General features: G+C 38.5%; 1 protein-coding gene across 5 annotated transcripts in view; it reads right to left on the bottom strand.

Annotated features, from left to right (window-relative positions):
• EFR3A (EFR3 homolog A) overlaps positions 1-21,395 on the bottom strand; it is an 88,175-nt gene that overhangs the window by 42,790 nt on the left and 23,990 nt on the right. For 4 of the 5 annotated variants that reach the window (XR_011570483.1, XM_019973737.2, XM_070802434.1 and 1 more), the window contains exons 2-7: positions 14,376-14,452; positions 11,927-12,054; positions 10,527-10,677; positions 7,836-7,957; positions 4,188-4,337; positions 2,420-2,557 (exon numbers count right to left, since the gene is read on the bottom strand). Coding sequence is in view for 4 of the 5 variants with exons in the window: in XM_019973737.2 (XP_019829296.2) it covers positions 2,420-2,557; positions 4,188-4,337; positions 7,836-7,957; positions 10,527-10,677; positions 11,927-12,054; positions 14,376-14,452 (766 nt within the window). In the remaining variant the exon portion in view is untranslated. Of the gene's footprint in view, positions 1-2,419; positions 2,558-4,187; positions 4,338-7,835; positions 7,958-10,526; positions 10,678-11,926; positions 12,055-14,306; positions 14,453-21,395 lie in introns of those variants that run through there. The other variant, XM_019973738.2, reaches the window with a different exon arrangement.

Consider the following 21,395-nt stretch of genomic DNA (forward strand, 5'->3'; position numbering starts at 1 on the left):
GTAGGGAAAACCACTAGACCATTCAGGTATGACCTAAATCAAATCCCTTATGATTATACAGTGGAAGTGAGAAATAGATTTAAGGGCCTAGATCTGATGGATAGAGTGCCTGATGAACTATGGATGGAGGTTCGTGACATTGTACAGGAGACAGGGATCAAGACCATCCCCATGGAAAAGAAATGCAAAAAAGCAAAATGGCTGTCTGGGGAGGCCTTACAAATAGCTGTGAAAAGAAGAGAAGCGAAAAGCAAAGGAGAAAAGGAAAGATATAAGCATGTGAATGCAGAGTTCCAAAGAATACCAAGAAGAGATAAGAAAGCCTTCCTCAGCAATCAATGCAAAGAAATAGAGGAAAACAACAGAATGGGAAAGACTAGAGATCTCTTCAAGAAAATTAGAGATACCAAGGGAACATTTCATGCAAAGATGGGCTCGATAAAGGACAGAAAAGGTATGGACCTAACAGAAGCAGAAGATATCAAGAAGAGGTGGCAAGAATACACAGAAGAACTGTACAAAAAAGATCTTCATGACCCAGATAATCACGATGGTGTGATCACTGACCTAGAACCAGACATCCTGGAATGTGAAGTCAAGTGGGCCTTAGAAAGCATCACTACAAATAAAGCTAGTGGAGGTGACGGAATTCCAGTTGAGCTATTTCAAATCCTGAAAGATGATGCTGTGAAAGTGCTGCACTCAATATGCCAGCAAATTTGGAAAACTCAGCAGTGGCCACAGGACTGGAAAAGGTCAGTTTTCATTCTAGTCCCAAAGAAAGGCAATGCCAAAGAGTGCTCAAACTACCACACAATTGCACTAATCTCACATGCTAGTAAAGTAATGCTCAAAATTCTCCAAGCCAGGCTTCAGCAATATGTGAACCATGAACTTCCTGATGTTCAAGCTGGTTTTAGAAAAGGCAGAGGAACCAGAGATCAAATTGCCAATACCCGCTGGATCATGGAAAAAGCAAGAGAGTTCCAGAAAAACATTTCTGCTTTATTGACTATGCCAAAGCCTTTGACTGTGTGGATCACAATAAACTGTGGAAAATTCTTCAAGAGATGGGAATACCAGACCACCTGATGTGCCTCTTGAGAAATGTGTATGCAGGTCAGGAAGCAACAGTTAGAACTGGTCATGGAACAACAGACTGGTTCCAAATAGGAAAAGGAGTATGTCAAGGCTGTATATTGTCACCCTGCTTATTTAACTTATATGCAGAGTACATCATGAGAAACGCTGGACTGGAAGAAACACAAGCTGGAATCAAGATTGCCGGGAGAAATACCAATAACCTCAGATATGCAGATGACACCACCCTTATGGCAGAAAGTGAAGAGGAACTAAAAAGCCTCTCGTTGAAAGTGAAAGTGGAGAGTGAAAAAGTTGGCTTAAAGCTCAACATTCAGAAAACGAAGACCATGGCATCTGGTCCCATCACTTCATGGGAAATAGATGGGGAAACAGTGGAAACAGTGTCAGACTTTACTTTTTTGGGCTCCAAAATCACTGCAGATGGTGACTGCAGCCATGAAATTAAAAGATGCTTACTCCTTGGACGAAAAAGTTATGTCCAACTTAGATAGCATATTCAAAAGCAGAGACATTACTTTGCCAACAAAGGTCTGTCTAGTCAAGGCTATGGTTTTTCCTGTGGTCATGTACGGATGTGAGAGTTGGACTGTGAAGAAGGCTGAGCGCCGAAGAATTGATGCTTTTGAACTGTGGTGTTGGAGAAGACTCTTGAGAGTCCCTTGGACTGCAAGGAGATCCAACCAGTCCACTCTGAAGGAGACTAGCCCTGGGATTTCTTTGGAAGGAATGATGCTAAAGCTGAAACTCCAGTACTTTGGCCACCTCATGCGAAGAGTTGACTCACTGGAAAAGACTCTGATGCTGGGAGGGATTGGGGGCAGGAGGAGAAGGGGACGACAGAAGATGAGATGGCTGGATGGCATCACTGACTCGATGGACGTGAGTCTCAGTGAACTCCGGAGTTGGTGATGGACAGGGAGGCCTGCGTGCTGCGATTCATGGGGTTGCAAAGAGTCAGACACGACTGAGCGACTGAACTGAATCAGAAATTAATAAAACAAGATACATCATACTTGGACACTCTACTTTAATATTTTAGTGGGCATATGCATTCCAAGTTGTGAGCAGAAATCCCAGCGAAACAATGCACATGATACCAAGAGCATGACTGCATTTCCTACTTAAGAGGGAAAAGCGGGGAAGTGCTTGAACCAGTGCTCAAAGGGACTTTGTCTGACTCAGTCCCATACTCTTCCCACACCACTATACTGGCTCCATGAGTAACTCTCTCATACAGGTAAGAGGATTTCAAATAAACTCAAACAGAATGCATACAGCACAGTTAGATGCAACCAGGAAAACACCAAGGACTTACGCAAAAACTGGTCTCACAGCGTTATTCATATTCCCAAAGCTCGCCCGGCCCAGCAGTTCTCTGAAGCAGTTTTCAGCCAGCACAGCGGGATTCTCTTCTTTGTCTGCTGCTGAAGGAGAAGGAGGAGGGCCTATGCGACTGGGAAGAAAAGAGAAATGAAGACAAACAAACCAATGCAAGACTTCTGACACCAGTTCTAACAGTTAAACAGGAGAGATTTGACTTCTCGGAATTTCCAGCATGACATTTTCTTTTTACCTCAAAATAACTTTAGAGCTTAATTTTATTTCATGAAGTCAATACCTTTGACTTTCAAAACGGGAGAACTAAATTCAGTTGTACTAACTTGTTCCTAACTAATAGAATATATTTTCCAAAGGCAAAATACTCAACAGTTGCTACTTTGTAAAGTTCCTACAACTTCTCTACATTTAGAGCACAGTCTCAGCAAGAAAAAGGTACCCAAAGATCACCCAGTTTAACTGTAAGAGAGCAAAAATAAAATCAAGTAGAAAATTACGACACAGTGTAAATAAAAGCTAACTAGAACACCTGTAAATCTCCTCAGTAGACACTATTTGTTCATATTTTAACACTTTATTTCATGTACAATAACAACAAAGAAAAGCGTATCTGTGGCACTGGGATAAAACCATGAGAAAATACAATTTCTTATAATTTGTCAACCAACTTAATTTAATCCTGTACCTCAAGAGCCATAATCATGGGGAATCAGTTCTCAACCAGCTAGGTACCTTCAGAAAAACTAACCTCAGCCACAATATCAAAACTAGGAAAGATACAGAAGGTGCTAAAATATACCAAGTTTCACACTTTATGTTTTCAAACCTGCAGACAATCACGTTTAAGAAATCTAGTGTAAATATTTTCTGTAATTGCTATAAATTTCAATCAACATATTAAGTGCCTACAGAGCTACCAATTTCATCTTTTCACTTCTAGACCATGTTTACTTTGGCACTTCACACATAATCATCAAAACTACAAATAAAGTTAAACTTTTAGAACTACAGAATTAAGTATCTTTTAAATTTGATTCAGACTTTCCCTCTTTAAACTACAAGAAAAGGGAGATCAGGAAATAAGCCAAACTGGAAAACACTGCTTCTAAAACTTGGTTGTATAGTACCTCTGTGTAAGGCAACAGAAATCTGCCAGGAAAGCATGCTTATGGCATCCGAAAAAGGAGAATAAGTACAGAATCCTAAGTGCAACAGGCTACTGGTGTGTGTGGAGCGGAGGGGTCAGCATATGCCCCAAAACAATATTCCATGCCAAAATATCTTAGAATAAATAAGAAATAGTCTAGTATTTATGTTGAAAAAGCATAGAGAGTGAATTGTAGCTGCTATTATTATTAGTAGTAGCAGTATTAACTCCCTATGAAAAAGCACCTTGGATCTCTAAATAATAGAAGTTCAGTTTATAATCTCTATTTCTTACACCTGCAGCTTAAATGGTACTAATTCAAACAGCAATCTAGACTGCCCATTAATAAGCAGCAAGTGATAATTTATTCTAAAAGAAATAAAGCCTTAAGTGTCTGAGTAAGAATCTGTGGTCTACTCAGCCTAATGTGGTGACTAAAGATGGTAATTTTTTCAGAAAGGATATATATTTAAACTCACTCAAGTTTAGGAGACTACTATATACATAATACTAAAGATAAAACATTCTTATCCAACAAGCAAGCACACATACACCATACAGAAAAACACTGCCACACCCTTCCGTCTTTATTCAATACCTGTCAGCCTCTTCTATCTTTTGCATGTTGAACAGCAGGGATGGAACAATTTTATCCATATGCTGAGGCTCCCAAATGGTAGCCCGAAGTTCATCATTTACTGTTTTACGAACCACACCTTGAATACCTCTGATTCCAGCGATTCGGATTCTATAAAAAAAGAAAAAAAAAAAAAAATTCAGTCATGAAAAAAGTTTTTTAAATAAGTTTGTTAGCTTAGTTAAGGGAATGGATGTTAAATAAATACTATTATCTCAAGTCAATAAAACAAAAATAACAGTAAGTCTAAGAAATTAAAATCTCAAAAATCTAAGATGGACAGAGATACGGTAGTTCCAAAAGAAACTGACTTTTAATCTTTCTGTAATCAGCATTTAAAGTTAAAAAGGACTGTCAAATATAAGGTTAGTCTATGTGTCAGTTTTCAATAAAATAATCAAAAGAAATAGATTCTCCTATATTCTCTCACATAAAGCATACCAAAGTTTTCTCAGGTCAGTCTTCCAAGGCAATAGAAATAAAAACAAAGATAAACAAATGGGACCTAATCAAACTTGTAAGCTTTTGCACAAAAAAGAAAACCATAAATAAAACAAAAAGACAACCTACAGACTGGGAGGAAATATTTCCAAATGATGTAACTGACAAGGGCTTAACTGCTTATACAACTCAGTAATGAAAAAACAAACAACTCAATCAAAAGATGAGCAGACTTAAACTTTTTCTCCAAAGAAGACATACAGATGGTCGACAAGTACATGACAAGATGCTCATCATCGCTAATTACTAGAGAAACGCAAATCAAAACTACGAAATACCACCTCACACCAGCCAGAATGGCCATCGTTAAAAAGTACGCAAATGACAAATGCTGGAAAGGGTGTGGAGGAAAGAGAAGCCTCCTAGTACTGTTGGTGAGAATGTAAACTGGTGTGGCAGCTATGGAAACTATGGAGGCTCCTCAAAAAACTAAAAACAGGGTTGCCATATGATCCAGCAATCCTACTTCTATAGAAAGATATAATTTGAAAAGATACATGCACCCTGATGTTCACTGCAGCAGTATGTACAATAGCTAAGCCAGGGAAACAGGCTGAATGCTGTTTAGGTGCTCACTGACAGATGAACAGACAAAAGAAGATGCAAGCTAGATACATATATAAATATATAAAACACACACACATACACACAATGGAATGTTACTCAGCCATAAAGAAGAATGAAATAACAGTATCTGCAGCAACGTGGCTGGACCTAGAGATTATCATACTAAGTAAGTCAGAAAGACAAATGCCATACATCACTCACAAGAGGAATCTAAAGTATGACATAAATGAGCTCATCTATGACACAGAAACAAACCCACAGATATGAAGAGCAGAACTTGTGACTGCCGAGAGGGGTGGGGCAGAATGGATTGTGAATCTGGGACTAGCAGATGCAAACTATTATACACAGACTGAATAAACAAGGTCCTTCTATATAGTACAGGGAACTATACTCAATATCCTGTAATAAAACCATCACAGAAAAGAATATGAAACATTATATATGCGTAACTGAATCACTGTGCTATATTACAGAAATTAATACAACACTGTAAATCAACCATACTTCAATAACGTTTAAAAAAGAATTAGATTTTTCTGAGAGGATGATAATAATTCAAACTAATGAGGATCACATTCTCTCCCAGTTCTTGCCCAGAAGTCTCAGCAGCCGAGTGAGAACAGGATTTTACTGTCCTCAACACCCTTCATGTGTCCTCAGCCTGTCCCTCCATGGCTTCTCTCTGAGAACCTCTCTCCTCCAAGTCCACCTAGATGGAAGACTAGGCTGGTTCCTATAGAGGGATGACAAATGTGAACTAACAAAATAGAATGCGGATGACCCAAGCCATGAACACACTACACGCCTGTGTGTCCTGACACACACACATTACAGTATTAGACAGGTAACATTTTGAGAGGAAGCTGCCCTCTCTTCCCTTCTCAATTCAAAGGCCTCAAGTTTCCTTCAGCTCTTCCTCATTCTTCTTTAAAAATAAAATCTAATCTATCGGTTCAAGGATGGGAAGAAAAGTAACCAGAAAACAGCATATAAAATCTGGGGAAAGAACAAGCTCACAAGCAGAGCTAAGCTGGTAGCCCATCTTCCCTGAAACACCTTCACTCTGACCAAATGTGACTTATTTATCCTCCTTTTTAGCTATTAGACTTTCCTGGTGGCTCAGATGGTAAAAGCGTCTGCCTACAATGCAGGAGACCCGGGTTTGATCCCTGGGTTGGGAAGATCCCCTGGAGAAGGAAATGGGAACCCACTCCAGTATCCTTGCCTGGAAAACCCCATGGACAGATGAGCCTGGTAGGCTACAGTCCATGGGGTCGCAAAGAGTCGGATACGACTGAGCAACTTCACTTTCACTTAGCTACTATCTGAAATATTCACCATTAGAAGTTTATTCAGCTTATCCAGGACTGTTTCCAAAATAGGTTTAGAGACTGGAGGATGAGGGGCAGTGGGTGACATTGCTTCACAAGCCCGCGGGGAAATAACGCACGCCTACAGGAGTAGCGGGTGGAGAATGGGATGTGGCAGTAACATGACACTGAACAGGTGAGGAAGTGAACGTGGAGACAAGACAAACTGTGCCTCGTACGAAGCTGGATCTGTTCATGCTGTTGTCTTAAAGTCTTGAGAGATTCTTCTGCAATCACAAAGGGATAAGCCTAACTTTACTACAAAGTTAGTATGTGCCAAGTCAAATATTTTATGAAAATCTTAAAGTCGCAGTCCCATTTCTTACTGGCCATGACCTCTAATTTTATTTGATAGTGTGTTGCTAAAAATAAAGGGATTTCTAATAATAAAACAAAGCCATGAACATATTCCATGAAAAGTGAAAGAGAAAGTGTTAGTTGCTCAGTTGTGTCCAATTCTTTGCAACCCCATGGACTATAGCCTGCCAGGCTCCTCTGACCATGGAATTCTCCAGGAAAGAATACTGGAGTGGGTAGCCATTTCCTTTTCCAGAGGATTTTCTTGGCCCAGGGATTGAACCCAGGTATCCTGCACTGTAGGTGTCTTCTTTACCATCTGAGCCACCAGGGAATGAGATACAACAAGAAAATAAAGCTTGACTGGGAATGGAACGGAGATGTTGATATTTAATAAATAAAAGGTGGCCAAGGGAGGATTCTCATGATAAGATGACACCTGAACAGAAATCTGAACAAAGTGAGGTAAGAAGTCATATGGTAAGTATCTGGGGAGTTGTTCTAGGCCAGGGGCCACTCAGTCCAAAGGCCCTGGGGAGAAGTGTCCCTGATGTGCTCACGCAAGCGAGGAGACCTAAGCAACGGATCAGCGTGGAAGGGGAAAGAAATGACAGGATGCCAGGATCTAACCTCGACGCAGGCAGCATTACAGGGGCATTCTGGGCTACAGTGGAGACTGCATTTTATTCTGATCCTGTTAGGAAACCACTCTCAATTTTGCTGCTTCAGTCAGTTCTAACAGCAATGAAAAGCTGCACTTTAGGAATAAAGCGTACATTTCCCATCTTCTTTGGCAATCATTACGTAAGATATAAACACAATATTCACCAATAAACTACTCCATGACTATAAATTATAAAACAATACATACTCTGTTCGTATTTCTGGATCACTATGATAGGAGTGACACATGGCACTGAAGCGAGATACAAAAAAGTCATAACGTCTGTGATACGACGGTGTGTCTTCTTCTATATTTGCAAATTTGACAAACTAAAAAGAATAACAATAAAGTGTATTATCACCTTTTTCAAAGTGTAGAAAAAATACATTTATTTTCATTCATTATTTGTTACATCGACAAGAAATATCCAAATAAAAAGCAAATGAAATATGAAATATCATAAATGTCACATATATATGAAAGGAATTTTTTAATAACAAACTTCACAAAATCAAGAATATAGCATTGTGAGTGTTAACTATAACTTTCTGACGCAGTTTCTTTGGAGGGAGTGAGTGCTTGCTTTGAAGCTCTTCTGCATTTCCCAGATGCTGGCAACGTTTTCATGATAACCACAGTCAGGCCGAAAGCTTCAGGAGTTCTATTTCTTAAATCATAGGTAGGACATCTTGACAGCTGTTGTATAACACATGAATGAATATTTATACAAACAAGATGGGACAAGAAAAAGGGCCCTAAGCTGAAGAAAACATCACCAACACAGTAGAGAAAAAAAAGACTCAGACAGTAAAATTTATTCTACCTCTTTTTAAAAGATTAAAAAAAAAGAGAGAGAGAGAGATGCATATGTTTAGGAAATTTTAAATATCCTCGTGAGTCACAAACCCAACCGTATGATCCCTTAATATGCATCCTTTTTTTCTTATTTGCTTTCTCATTTATTTGGTGACTTATTGCTTCTAAAATAGCCTAAAGATGTCCTGGGAACAAAATGAAAGTAAGCATAAACTTGAAAAAATAAAATTATGACACTAAAAGTATTTTAAATTAATTCAGCCAGAGCCAAGTCATCTGTTTTAAATGATTTCATATGACTCATATGATCTAGAAAAAGGCCACAAATACCACACCTGGGGGTTCCATCCCTGGTCTGTGAAGATTCCACATGCGGCAGGGCAACTGAGTCTATGCACCCAACTACTGAGCCTGCGCACTCCAGAGCCTGTGCCCCGCAATGAGAAGCCCGCACAGCAAGTCCCCACTTAAGGCAAGCAGAGAAAGCCCACATGCAGCAACAAAAACCCAGCACAGCCAAAAAAAAAAAAAAAAAGTACAAAGACTACTAATAAACACAAAAGTACTGAATCGGTCATGTTTGACTATTTTTTTAACATTCAATTTTCAATGTTTGACAACTTAGCACCCCAAAGAAATTAAAATCACACTTCCAGGAAATACTATATAAATAATGTTGGTCAAGATAATATAGCATTTCACTTAATACAATTCACTCAAATCAAAAGTAAGTAACTGGAGATGTTTGTCTTTTTCTCAAATGACTCATTAAAGGAATTCTAACAGCATTGCTGACTTCATGGAGATTTACACTAAAAGTCCTTTGCTCCACAGCCATTAAAACATTTCCCCTAAATATACAGGATGGATGAATGACAAGGTCCTCCTGTACAGCAGTACAGGGAACTATATTCCGTATCCTGTGATAAACTGTAATGGAGAAGAAAGTGAGAAAAGTATACATTATATACATATAACTGAGTCACTTTGCTATACAGTAGAAATTAACACAATGTTGTAAATCAATTATACTCCAATAAACTAAAAAACAATTTCTCCTAGACTTTCCTCAGCCAACTGTAAAGGAAGCAGGAGAAGGATAAGTGGCCACGCTGACTGAAATGGAGCCAGTCACACCACCTAACTATATTTGGAAATACCCAATATTTCCCTCTGAAACTAACGGACAAAATCATATTAAGGGTTTTCAAATAGGGATTTTATTTACATAATCTTGGTTAAAAAAGGGAAAATATTATATTACTACCAACAGTAATAACCAACAGTGCCATCACTGTTGTAAGAACTTTATATTAACTCACATCACACGACAGTCCTGTAAGATTGGTACTGTAATTATCCTCACTTCACAGATGAAAAACTAAGGCAGGGAGCGGTTAAATAACTTGCCCAAGATACACAGCTAGAAAGTGCTGTAGGCATAATTCAGAGTAAGGCAGTCAAACCCTAGAAGCCACGTTGCCAGTCAGCAACCACAGTCCCTAACCATGAAACAGCTGTCTGCAAGCAACAGCAGGTAACAGATGACTCTGCTGTTGATAAGAATCTGGATGGGAACGTGCAGACCGGTTGAACACCTAAAAGCTCCCTCAGAGATGAAGCTGGAACTGAGAGACTGAGGCCAAAGGTGATACAATGAAACTAAAGACGAGGAGCAAGGTTATCACTGTACTGTATTTTCTTTATTAGATATGCCTTCCCCACCCCACACATGTTTAATAAACTACAGTTCTGGATAAAAGAAAATGAATGTTGTTAGCAGAAACAGTTCAGAAGCAGTGTTAGAAGGCCGGGGGTGGGCAGGGGGAGGTTGTGAGGGGACATGGACCCCTTCCACTTAATGGCCAACTAAGTTTCTACCACTTCTTGTGATTTGTTAATGTCCTGGATTTCACACAGAGCAACAATAAAACCTTGAGACAAACTGTTCTAATCATCTACAACTGTACTGGTTGCCCAAATACCCTGACCAGAGCATCTGCCTTTACCAGATAAGGACACTCGAAGAAGACTTAATCCAAGTTACGGTAATTACTCTTAAAATTAGAACCCTTTACTTACAGAATTTGTTCCAAGAACTTGAAGCTTTGGTTCCCCTGATTCCAGCAGTTTTGCTACCATATGAAGAAAGCTTTCTACAAACGGCTTGATGCTTTGAGAATGGCAGGCCATAAGAAGCTGGTCCAGTGCCTCCATAGCAATTAAAACATACCTGAACACAAGAGAAAAATAACATCAAAGCACCTCCAGCTCTCCAGATTCTCCTCAGTGCCCTCACAGGAATACTTAGAATAAATTTATTTAAATGCACAGAACAGAGAAAGGCAAATTTAGCAGCATCTGAGTGACTGCCTAATCCTCTCACGACACTAAGGATGTTGGGGTCATAAAATGACCTCAGGTGGGAGGACGCAGAGACTAGACTGCACTCCTCCACTCTTCTCCTCAGCAAAACCTCTCCCAGAGCTGCTTCCATGTTAACGTTTGTGAATGTTTTTGTAAACACAAATATTCTCCATTTTCCAGATTTTTAACCATATTTCTCTGCATCTGACCCAAGACAGTTATTATAAGAAATAAGCTTAAATTTCTAACACAATCTATTTGTATTTGTAAATATGAGTATATAAAACAGTATCAGCAATACTGTAAGGAAAGGGATAAATTTTACCTTCCAGTTCATCAGATTTTAAAGCTTGTACTAAAAGTTAAAATTCAGAATTTAGATAACTTTACTTGAACAAATGACCATAAGAACTATTTGTATCAAGACTCCCATTTGTAGCAAATGCTCTAAATCGTAACAGTGTGAAAGCAGAGAAAGCCAGCGTATCATCTGGAAACTGGAATATACTAAGAAACTAGGATCACAAAATAATATGGAAAAATATTTATATACCAAACTGCAAAGTAATTACTGTTCAAGTACACAGAATGGATTAAGACGGTAGTCCTTTATTTATAGGTCCATGTATAGCTAGCACAGTTCACATCAGCACACCTGCTCAGAATTTACACATTCTGAACCTATTATAATACCTAAGCCTAAACACAGCCCTCTTTTATTGCTCCTCTGACAGGCAAAACTGGAGCTGTGCTAAAAATTAATTTGCTAACAGAATTTCTGATAGGTTTCAATTTTGAGACTGATTTTTAAATTAGAGTACTGCACTGACAGGCCTTTAAGGGAATCAATTTCTACTATTCCCATTAGGGAAGTTTAAAAATCAGAGGATGCTTAAACAAACAACTCTTTTAACTAACATGAGTTTATTCTTAAACCTGACTACGAGGAAAGTAATAAAAGCTACAGCATCTATTCGGTGTAATACATATCCTCGTATGATATTGCAATGCTTTATTCTCCATCTACTATCTTTGCCTGCCTAGATGGCAAAATAGCTTCTAGGATGATTTAGCCTAGGAAGAATTTTCCAAAGATACTACAGTAGTTTCCTTACCCAGTACGATGTCTGACAACATCCCTGCTCAACCTTTCTGCCAGGTAAGAACCAATTCGATCCAGTTTCTCGGGAGCAGATACAGCATAAAATGTCAATTTCTCCATATCGGCTTTAACAAGCCCATCCTAAAAATAAAAACAACGAGTGAAATAGGTTCTACTTATGCCTGTATTTCCATGCTTAGTGTTTGTATTTCTAAGTGCTGCTTGTTTCTCACCCCCCCTTTATGGATTGGAAATTAATCCCTATTTACCCTCAGCCTGCCTGGATACAGTCTCTTTAGTGCTAATCACCATTCTGGATATGTAGAGCTTTCAAAAAGTTAAAGCACTGCCCTATTTCGGAAAGCATACACCTTCACGAGCACTGGATTATTCTAACACCTTCCTTTATATATTAAAAACAAAAAAACAGCTCAATTATACAATATATTGTAGTAAGTATCAGCAAAGGTTCAGTTATCTGCTCTCCTCATTAGAGCACTCTTTGAAGGCAGGGACTATGACAGGTAGACATGTGCACTCTGGGCACCTGCTACTGGGTCCATTTTGGACACAGGAGATTTTTTTGTTTAATAAGTTAAAGATAAGAAGTGTTGTCACCTGGGTTTATGGTTGCCATACGTATGTAAGGTTCATGTAGATCTTTTCTTTTTCTTACATCTTATTTTACAGATTGCTCAAATAGATTTTTTCTAAATATTGGCACAAATAAAAATTCTGTGTAACCATTCTCCAACTGACCTGTCACCACTCTCATATCAAAAGTGTTCAAAGCTCCCTCACTGCCAGTAAGATAAGTAGATTTCTTATCTGTTATTCACATTCCTCCATAATCTTGCCTCCACCTTATCTTCATTAGCCTCATGTTTCAGATTCCTTAAAGAAATGATCTGAATATGCAGTCTATTAAATGATACTTTTGAAATTTCCAATCAGGAATTCAGGAATTGTGCACTAGTACCACTCATTATACTACGACTAGGTTACAAGAACTTCCACTTGAAGGTCCTGGTCCCAAATGTTATCTCTTACTTTATCACACCTTTTCTCTTAGGTACAAAGAAACTAATCTCTGCTTCTCCAGATGCTGTATATCCTTCCAAGTTCATTTCTTCTGTGAATCTTCGCAGAGATTGCCAACTCAGAGTGAGTGGTACCTTCCTGATTTAAAGGCAGAAACTTTACCCCTGTTTTACTTAACATTTTACTTTCTAATTTATTCACTGTGATTTAATATTTAGTATGCTTTCACTTTATATCAATGGATGGAAAGCTTAAGGCAGGTACCGTATCTTAGAGTTACTTATATGCTATGAATTATCCAGGATATCTGGCAGCCAATATATTTAACTGATTAGCCTCAGTAAAACAGATTAGCCTTTATATAGTTCCTTAAATCAGATTTGATTAAAAACAAGATATAGCTCATAAATTGTTAAGATAACAAAAAAGTTTCTACAGTTGACTACCTTTTAAAATAAAGCAACCTCTGGAATTCAAACCCATATAACATTTTTTTATTCCTATCTATTTAACACTAGACTAAAGGAGTCTTAGAAAAGTTAGTGAAGTCCCTCAGTCATGTCCGACTCTTTGTGACCCTATGGACTGTAGCCTACGAGGCTCCTCTGTCTATGGGATTTTCCAGGCAAGAACACTGGAGTGGGTTGCCATTTCCTTCTCCAGATCTTCCCAACCCAGGGACTGAACCCGGGTCTCCCACACTGTAGGCAGATGCTTTACTGTCTGAGCCACCAGGGAAGTTCTCTAGAAAAGTTAAGACAGTGTCAAATAAAATCAATCAAACACAGCTGCTTTGAAGCCTGTAGTCTTCCATAAAAAAGTAATTTTTATAAAAAATTAAAAAGCACTTAAGTAAAAAGAGAACAAACTCTGCCTGGAATATTCTCCCTTTACTTCTCAATTCTCTTCTGAAAACTGTGTGGCCAACCCTTTTTCTTCTTTGGATCTTAGCCTGGATTTCACTCCTTCAGGCATTCCTTCTTCCAAGTCCAGATCAGGTATCATTCCCACCTACTCGAGCAGTACACTGTACGTCACTTCTCTATCACAGCATTCTTTCACATATTGCAGTTGCCAATTTACTTGGTGAGAGCAGAAGGCCATGTCTGTATTCACAGCTGTGTTCTTGGCATTTTGTAGATAATCTGAGACTAGGTCATAAATTTAGGAACTATACACACTAAGAACATCACCTGTCCATCATTCTGAATATATGCCTAATCTAAGAAAAGAATCTGAAAACCAGTCAAGCAAGCACGGATCGTTTCAAGGTTAAAAAAAGAGAAGTATAAACATAGCAGTGTACATGATGAGACTTGGGAGTAAAAGTAGAGAAATGAAATCAGGGAAACCTTAGGGAGATCAGCAGGGGGAAGGATGGGTCAGCAAAGAGAAGGATCAGGAGATGTAGATCAAATTACTTTTGGATCTTCTGGGAATATGTTGTCCACCAGGCGTTTGTAGCGAGGACGCAGAGCAGAACAGCAGCAACACACTCCTGTTCAAAAAAGAATAAAATCACAAAGTACGGCAATTAATCATATTGTAAAGTGATCTAAAAGTTCAAGTTCTGAGTATTTATGGGTTATTGCAAATAAAGGGGAAAAGTTCAAACAGCCAGAAACAGAAATGGGTATGCAAATTCAATTATTAAGTAAGAAATGAAAAAGTCAAATTTCTCCTCCCCTTTCCAAAGACACCAGGTCAAAATGAACATTGTAATGAATTATTCCAGAGTTTTGAACTGAACTGTTCTGGAGCGTGTGTGTGTGTACATGCATACATGACTACCAAATTCACCCTATAAAGTATATACGTAATTGGTACCCCCACCTCACTTCCTTTCTGATCTCATCTTCTACTACTCTCTGCATCATTCCCTACCTACACCTCCTCCCAAACCCCACTTTTCTTGCCAGGCTCAATCCACTCAGTTCCAGCCACAATGGTCTCAAAATGGGAGTTCACTACTAGTAGCTGCTGGTGAAAACAGTTAACACCTCTATCTACATGATGAATTATATAAAGAAGCCACAACAGAGAGAGAATCAACCTCAAGGGAAAGTCCAGGAATTTCAAAAACTGCTCAAAGACTGCTCTGTACATTTTCCGTTGCTGGCATCTAGGAAAAAGTCATGCATTTGGATGAGGAGACCTGGGTTCACGCCAATTCTTTCATTTAAGGGGCCGTGTGACCTTGAGGGAAAGCACATCATCTCACTGGAAAGAACTCTGTGAGGAGGAGGAGGGATCTGTTTTCTTGTCCTACAAACTAATAACGTAACGGGAATGTTGGTCTGGAGCCACTAGACAACCATTTCCATGATTTATGAAACTGGGCTATGTGTGTCTGTGGCCAAGTGTGCACGCGTATGCATGTAGAAACCAAATCACGGCATGAGAGAACACAAGCTAGAAGTTAAGGGAACTCAGACCTAAGCAGACGTCTACCATCTCATTGAGCAATGTTATTCAACAGACAACTTCTCCAGATCTCACTTTGCTCATGAAGCACACATAACTCACGCAGGCAGCAGTATCATGTCAAGTGAGTGCCCAACACGACAAAACATGTAAGACTGAGTCCAGATTTGCAGTAGAGTGGAGTCATTATGCTGATAAAACAAGACAGAATTAAGACATGTACAGCAATTTTGGTGATTATAAAGTAATGCACATACATTACTTAACATTTCCAGCAAATCAGTGAGATATTGTTATCACTACCACTTTACAAGAAATTGTAGAAGAACTGACCAAGTAATCTACTCAGCAGCAATGGCTAGGCGAGAATCCAACGCCTAACTCTGAAACGTCATGCTCTTTCCACGAAAGCGCTGATACCAGTGGTCAAATGAATCAGCACGCAGATGTTTCATCTGCACATACTACTTCCCGAACACCACATCAGATGCCACAGACACAGGAGAGTATAAGAGTCAAGATCTCTGCCCTTGAGTTTATAAACGGTCATAAAAAATAGTGAATAATTCAACAGCATATATTTAGGCACCACATGCAGATAATATAAAATGCTGTCTACTGTTCAGGATGTTTTCTACTTTAAAAGGAGAAAAAAATTCCAGAGTCCATTAGGGGATTTTTTTTTTCACACTAACTCCAAAATATCTGAACTATTTTTAAAGTCCAAAAGCAAAACACAGGCCTGATTATTATAAAGAAAAGCAAGGGTAAAAGCAAAGGAAGCGGAAGTCCTATTCCTGTGTCAGTCACACCTAATATAAAAACACTTCAGATGGATGTTAATACACAGAAATCAATTAAAACCAAATATATATCAAGTGATTAACTTACACAAGGCACTGAGCTGGGTACTGCAATGATGAAAGAAGGTTATAACTTGATAAGAAGATTAGCAGGAATACTTTGCTACACTAATGCAAGGCCAAATATAGAAAATTCAAATGCTATTATGGCAAAGAGACTGGCAATGGAACTGAAACCCAAGCTTCAAGTTTCCTGTGAGAATGATAAATTATGTAATTTTCAATAGGCTAAGAATTCTTAATGAGGTATTAAGTCTCATTTACATTGACACTTTCTGATATTATACACTGTTTTTAGTTTTAAAAAAGCTTACAAAAAATGGGGACTTCGAAATACACGTAATATCCAATTCTCACTTTGAAGAAGCATAGGGTCTATTAGAGGAGACAGATGAGAAAAATGACAAAATGCTCAATAGGGGGTTAAAGGGCAGAGGCTCTGGAGTCAGACAGGTCTGAGGTGAACCCAACATCTTTTACTGTCCAGTTAGGCAGGCACATTATTTTCTCTTATCTTACCTATGTTTCCTCTTCAGTGTAGTAACACCTTCTTCATATTTATTGGGAAAATGAAATAAAATTATACGTAAAGTTCTTATTAAGGGTGTAACATTGGGTAAGCATCCAACAGATCGGTAGTTATTATTACTAATGCTATATATAAGTGGAGGACAGAGGAACTTGCCAAGTTATAGCCCACAGGGTTGCAAAAGAGTCGGACAAGACTGAGTGACTAAACAAAAACAAAAGAACTACGATCAGGGTAACCGAGGTGCGTGAGGGCCCTGAGACAGTATCCCCAACAGTGTGAAAACCTTTGCTGAGAATTCATCATCTAAACCTCCAACAAATTCTCTATGTGGTTCACAACAAGCGTTCAATAACAAGACCCGAGTCCAAGGGGATAGCTGCTTTTTTCTGAACATGATGTGTGCCGCACTACACTAAGGACTTGACAGCATTACTCATGCACTCCTACAGCAACTCTGAGAGGGTTAGCAGCAGCTTTGTTTGACAAAGGAGCAAAGGAGCTAAGGGAGTCCCATTTGTCCCATACCCCATATCGTACAGCTGGTACATACAGACGAGCAGAGATGCCAATCAGACACGATGACTTTACAGGCTAACTGCCATACTAAACTGCAGCCCATGGGGTCACAAAGAGTCAGACACGACTGAGCGACTAAGCAACAACAAAACTCAAGGACTGGACACTTTCCAAACTCCTTTAAACATTTTAGCTCTCCACAAACCATGCCCAACAGACACGACTGCAGGAACGAGTCTGAGAGACGAGGAGTGCCCTGCCACGGAGGGAGATACACAGTCACAGTGCGTTTCTCCAGGAAGTCCAAACAAAAACAACTTCCTGACCTCTTACCATACATGAAAACCAACCAATCAAGAGAGATAGCTGAAACGAGGTTTAAAAGCTTCAATTTACTCAGGTTTCTATAAAATGATAACACTGAAAGTAATATGAGGTGAAAGTGAGTGGTAATTGTAATCACAAAAGAGAGAACTCTATAGGCTATTTTAAATAAGAGAATACTGTGTTTATCAACATCACAAGAACAAGTAAAATGAAAGCACTGGACCTACTCAGGCACAGAAGTGTGGGGGACTCCCCTGTCGAAGTCAGTTCATAAGGCTTTTCGAGTTCAGCTGCAGGTACCTGAACATAGTCCTTCATGTTGCAAGAGACGAGTTTCTAGTCGCTCTTTCAGCTCTTTTACCTCCTGTTCAGGAAGTGCCTAGTTCACTTTACTTGTAATTAAATTAGCAGAGGGTACTAGTATACTGTAACATATCTACTTGTTGACATCAAACATAAAGCTATCAAGAACTTGATAATATCTGTATCGAATTCTGCAAGCAAGGCCAAATAGCTTAAACAGATTTTTGATTAAACTACTGCATTGCTAGTTTACTAACGATAGATTTTTATACAGTTTGAATAAGAAAATAAACCTATTTTCTATTTTTTTCCTTAAAGCTTTTAGTTCTTCCTCATCCTAGCTTCCCATCCCTCCCAACAAACTCCTCACTTCTAGACCTCTTCCCAACTTTCTCTTTTCCAAAGGAAAAAGGGGGCTAAGTGTAGCATAGAGAAGTTCCAGCAACTGGCAAGTCTAAGCAGTAACTTCCTTTAAATTTACTTCTAACACATAAAGGAGAAGGTAATTCACTATTCTCCTCCTGTAGCATATGGAATTCAGAACTCGACTTACGATATAGTAGAAGAAATAGGAAATCTCAAGTGGGTAACTGAACTATGGAAAAACTGAACTGGGGCATAGCTGGAAGGAAAAATTATGACCAAGAAGGATGCCAAGCTGTGTATTATAGTAGTGTGCAGACAGGCTCTTGGGGCAATCTGTTCAATAATGCTCTCTGAGCCTTAGTCAGGAAACAGAAAAATCCTTCTGCCAATCTCTCAGGGTTAGGAGTACTTAAAAAAAAAAAAAAAAAAACTGCCTGGAATATAGAAGCCATTTTAAAAAACACTACACACACACACATTTATTTTAGTAAATTCTGCATACTCCTAAATTAACCATTTCTTCTTTAGAGACACCCAAGACATGCAACTTCACCAGTGTCATCTAGTTCTCCCCGCAGACAGGTGTGAGATATACAGGCCTCTAGAATCCTCTTTCTCTGATGGTGAGGTGTTACGAATAACTTCTAACCCGAGCCAACAGGCACTCAGCAACTGCACAGAAAGCCTCGCAGCTGAGCTGACATAAGCGCTGGCCAGGTGCATGAGCACTCTGAGGTGCTGGGAGAATTCGGCTTCGTGGGTTGTCCCCACTGAATACTGCTGTTTGTAATGACATTCGCTTTCCTAATGCAGCTCTGTAAGTCTGGGGGTTTGGATAATTAAGAGCCCCTTTAAAATAAGCTATACTTTCAACTAACTATATTACCCAATGATAATTTAAATCTAACTGGAAATATTAATGTCTCTATTACTAAATTACTAATAATTGAACAATTAGTGTTTATTATTAAACATCACCATAGCACTGGATATCTGGGAAAAAGCTATCCTCTAAAACAAAATAGTAAGTTACTATCACTGTCACTGAAGTTGAAGAATGCTTAGATCCTCTGATGGAAAACAACTGTATTAGGTTTGTCTCTCGATCTGTTAAAGGAAAAAAATCATACTATCTATATCTTCTACACAGCAATTATGTTATCTTGGTTTATAATTCTTATGCATAATACATTAGGAATTTGCTGGTATATTTAGGGCTTACTAAATCTCATATTTTTAAATTGGAATAGCTATGATTACTGGATTCTCGTCCTTATGGTATTTCTATTATTGCACCTAAAACAAATTATTTTACTTATTTATACACACATTTGTCTTTCCTACCTGAATGAGTCATATCAATAAAGTCCATATATTTTGTTCTTTGTTGCATGCCTGGAATATAACAGACATTCACAAAAAATGCTCCTTCACTTAACGAATGTGGATCCAAGGTTCACTGATAAAATAAATTTAGTATCTGCTGATATGCACTACATAAATCAAAATGATAAGAAAACTGTCCACCACAAAATATTAAATAAATGCCAGAACCATATAATTTTTCCAATGAATAGCTGACAATGTCAACTGAATCACTTTAAACAATTCATGTTTTATTTTTAGACCTGGCAGAAGCTATCAGTAATCAAGTTGAAAAGAGAGAGCATGTTTTTCTATTAGAAGATTTAAAAAATTCATTACTTCAAGACCTCTAGCTCTGTGGTATCCAAAACCCTTGAAAAGACTCTGCATCACATATACTCTCTTCAAGGTTGAAATTAAAAGCTACTCATTCAGTTAGTGTCAGAACAAGACACTAACTTCACACCATTAAAAGACAGTAATATTACAGTCATATTCATACATCCCTCCCAAGTAACTAACACTTAACATGTAAATTTGCATGTACCACTCACATACACATACACTACTTATAAAGCCTGTAATATGGGTGTTACTCCTGCACTTCAACTTGGGTACAAGGCACTGTGCTAAGAACTACAGAGAGTCAAAAAGGTAACTAACTACTTGAAAAGACAAAGGTTTAAAAATTGAAATTTAGAGAGAGGCTCAAGATGGAGGGGTCCCGTATATAATTATGACTGATTCACACTGCTGTACAGCAGAAACCAGCACAATATTGTAAAGCAATTTTCCTCCAATTAGAAAATAAATAACAATTGAAAACAAGATTTGGACAACACTGGAGGACAAGAGCTATCTAATGTCAAATGGACCACATGGCTACAGGGCCACAGAGGTTGAGAGAAGAGAGAAAGCACTCCTAGCTCACATGAAAGAAGGTTTTATGAAGGGCATGGGAGTTGAGCTGAGGGCTCCCCCTGAAGAACGAGTAGGACTATGAGGAAACTGGAGACAGCGGAGGACAATTACAGGCAGATGGAACTATGCAAGCTTCACTATGGGGGACGGCACACGGAAAACCCCAAATGTGCTCTAATGACCCAGAGCTTAGAAAGGAAGGAACCTAGGAGATGGCACACAGGAAGCATCGAAAAGGGCTGCTGAATAATTAGATAGCACTCAAAGAAAAATGGGAACAAAATAATCTTATCTTCAGGACAGTGCTCCTTTTAAAAGGATTCTAATCCATTAGAGGAGTATTTTATTACATGACTCTTTCCGTAAGCAATTCTAAACCATCTTTCTTCTCATTCTCAATTTCACTACTTGTTTTTTATTCCCAGGCACATAAACTTCATGGAAAAGAGGACAACAAAGGCATTAAATGAAATTAAAGCTCCAATTCTTTTTTAAAAGATGGTTTTTCCACTGCATTGCAATACTTGCCTCTGGAAAAGGTATAACATAGACAAAAGTCTGTATACATTACAAAACTATTCTGAAATAGTGTCTGTAGGAAAAAAAACAGCTTTTCTTCTTCTGAGTCAACTTGTGATTGATCAGTCTATACTTAACACATTTTTCCCCACTATCACAATTTTAAAGAAAAACAAAAGGTATTGTTTACTTACAAATAGTCAATTTATAGATTTATACCTAGACTTTACTGTATTCTACCATACTTAACTGTAAAAAAATATTACTCAGCAGAGTTAACCTGAGCAATAAAATATACAATAGGC

The sequence above is a fragment of the Bos indicus genome, chromosome 14 (assembly GCF_029378745.1).
Source record: "Bos indicus isolate NIAB-ARS_2022 breed Sahiwal x Tharparkar chromosome 14, NIAB-ARS_B.indTharparkar_mat_pri_1.0, whole genome shotgun sequence".
In the NCBI taxonomy this organism is placed as follows: domain Eukaryota; kingdom Metazoa; phylum Chordata; class Mammalia; order Artiodactyla; family Bovidae; genus Bos; species Bos indicus.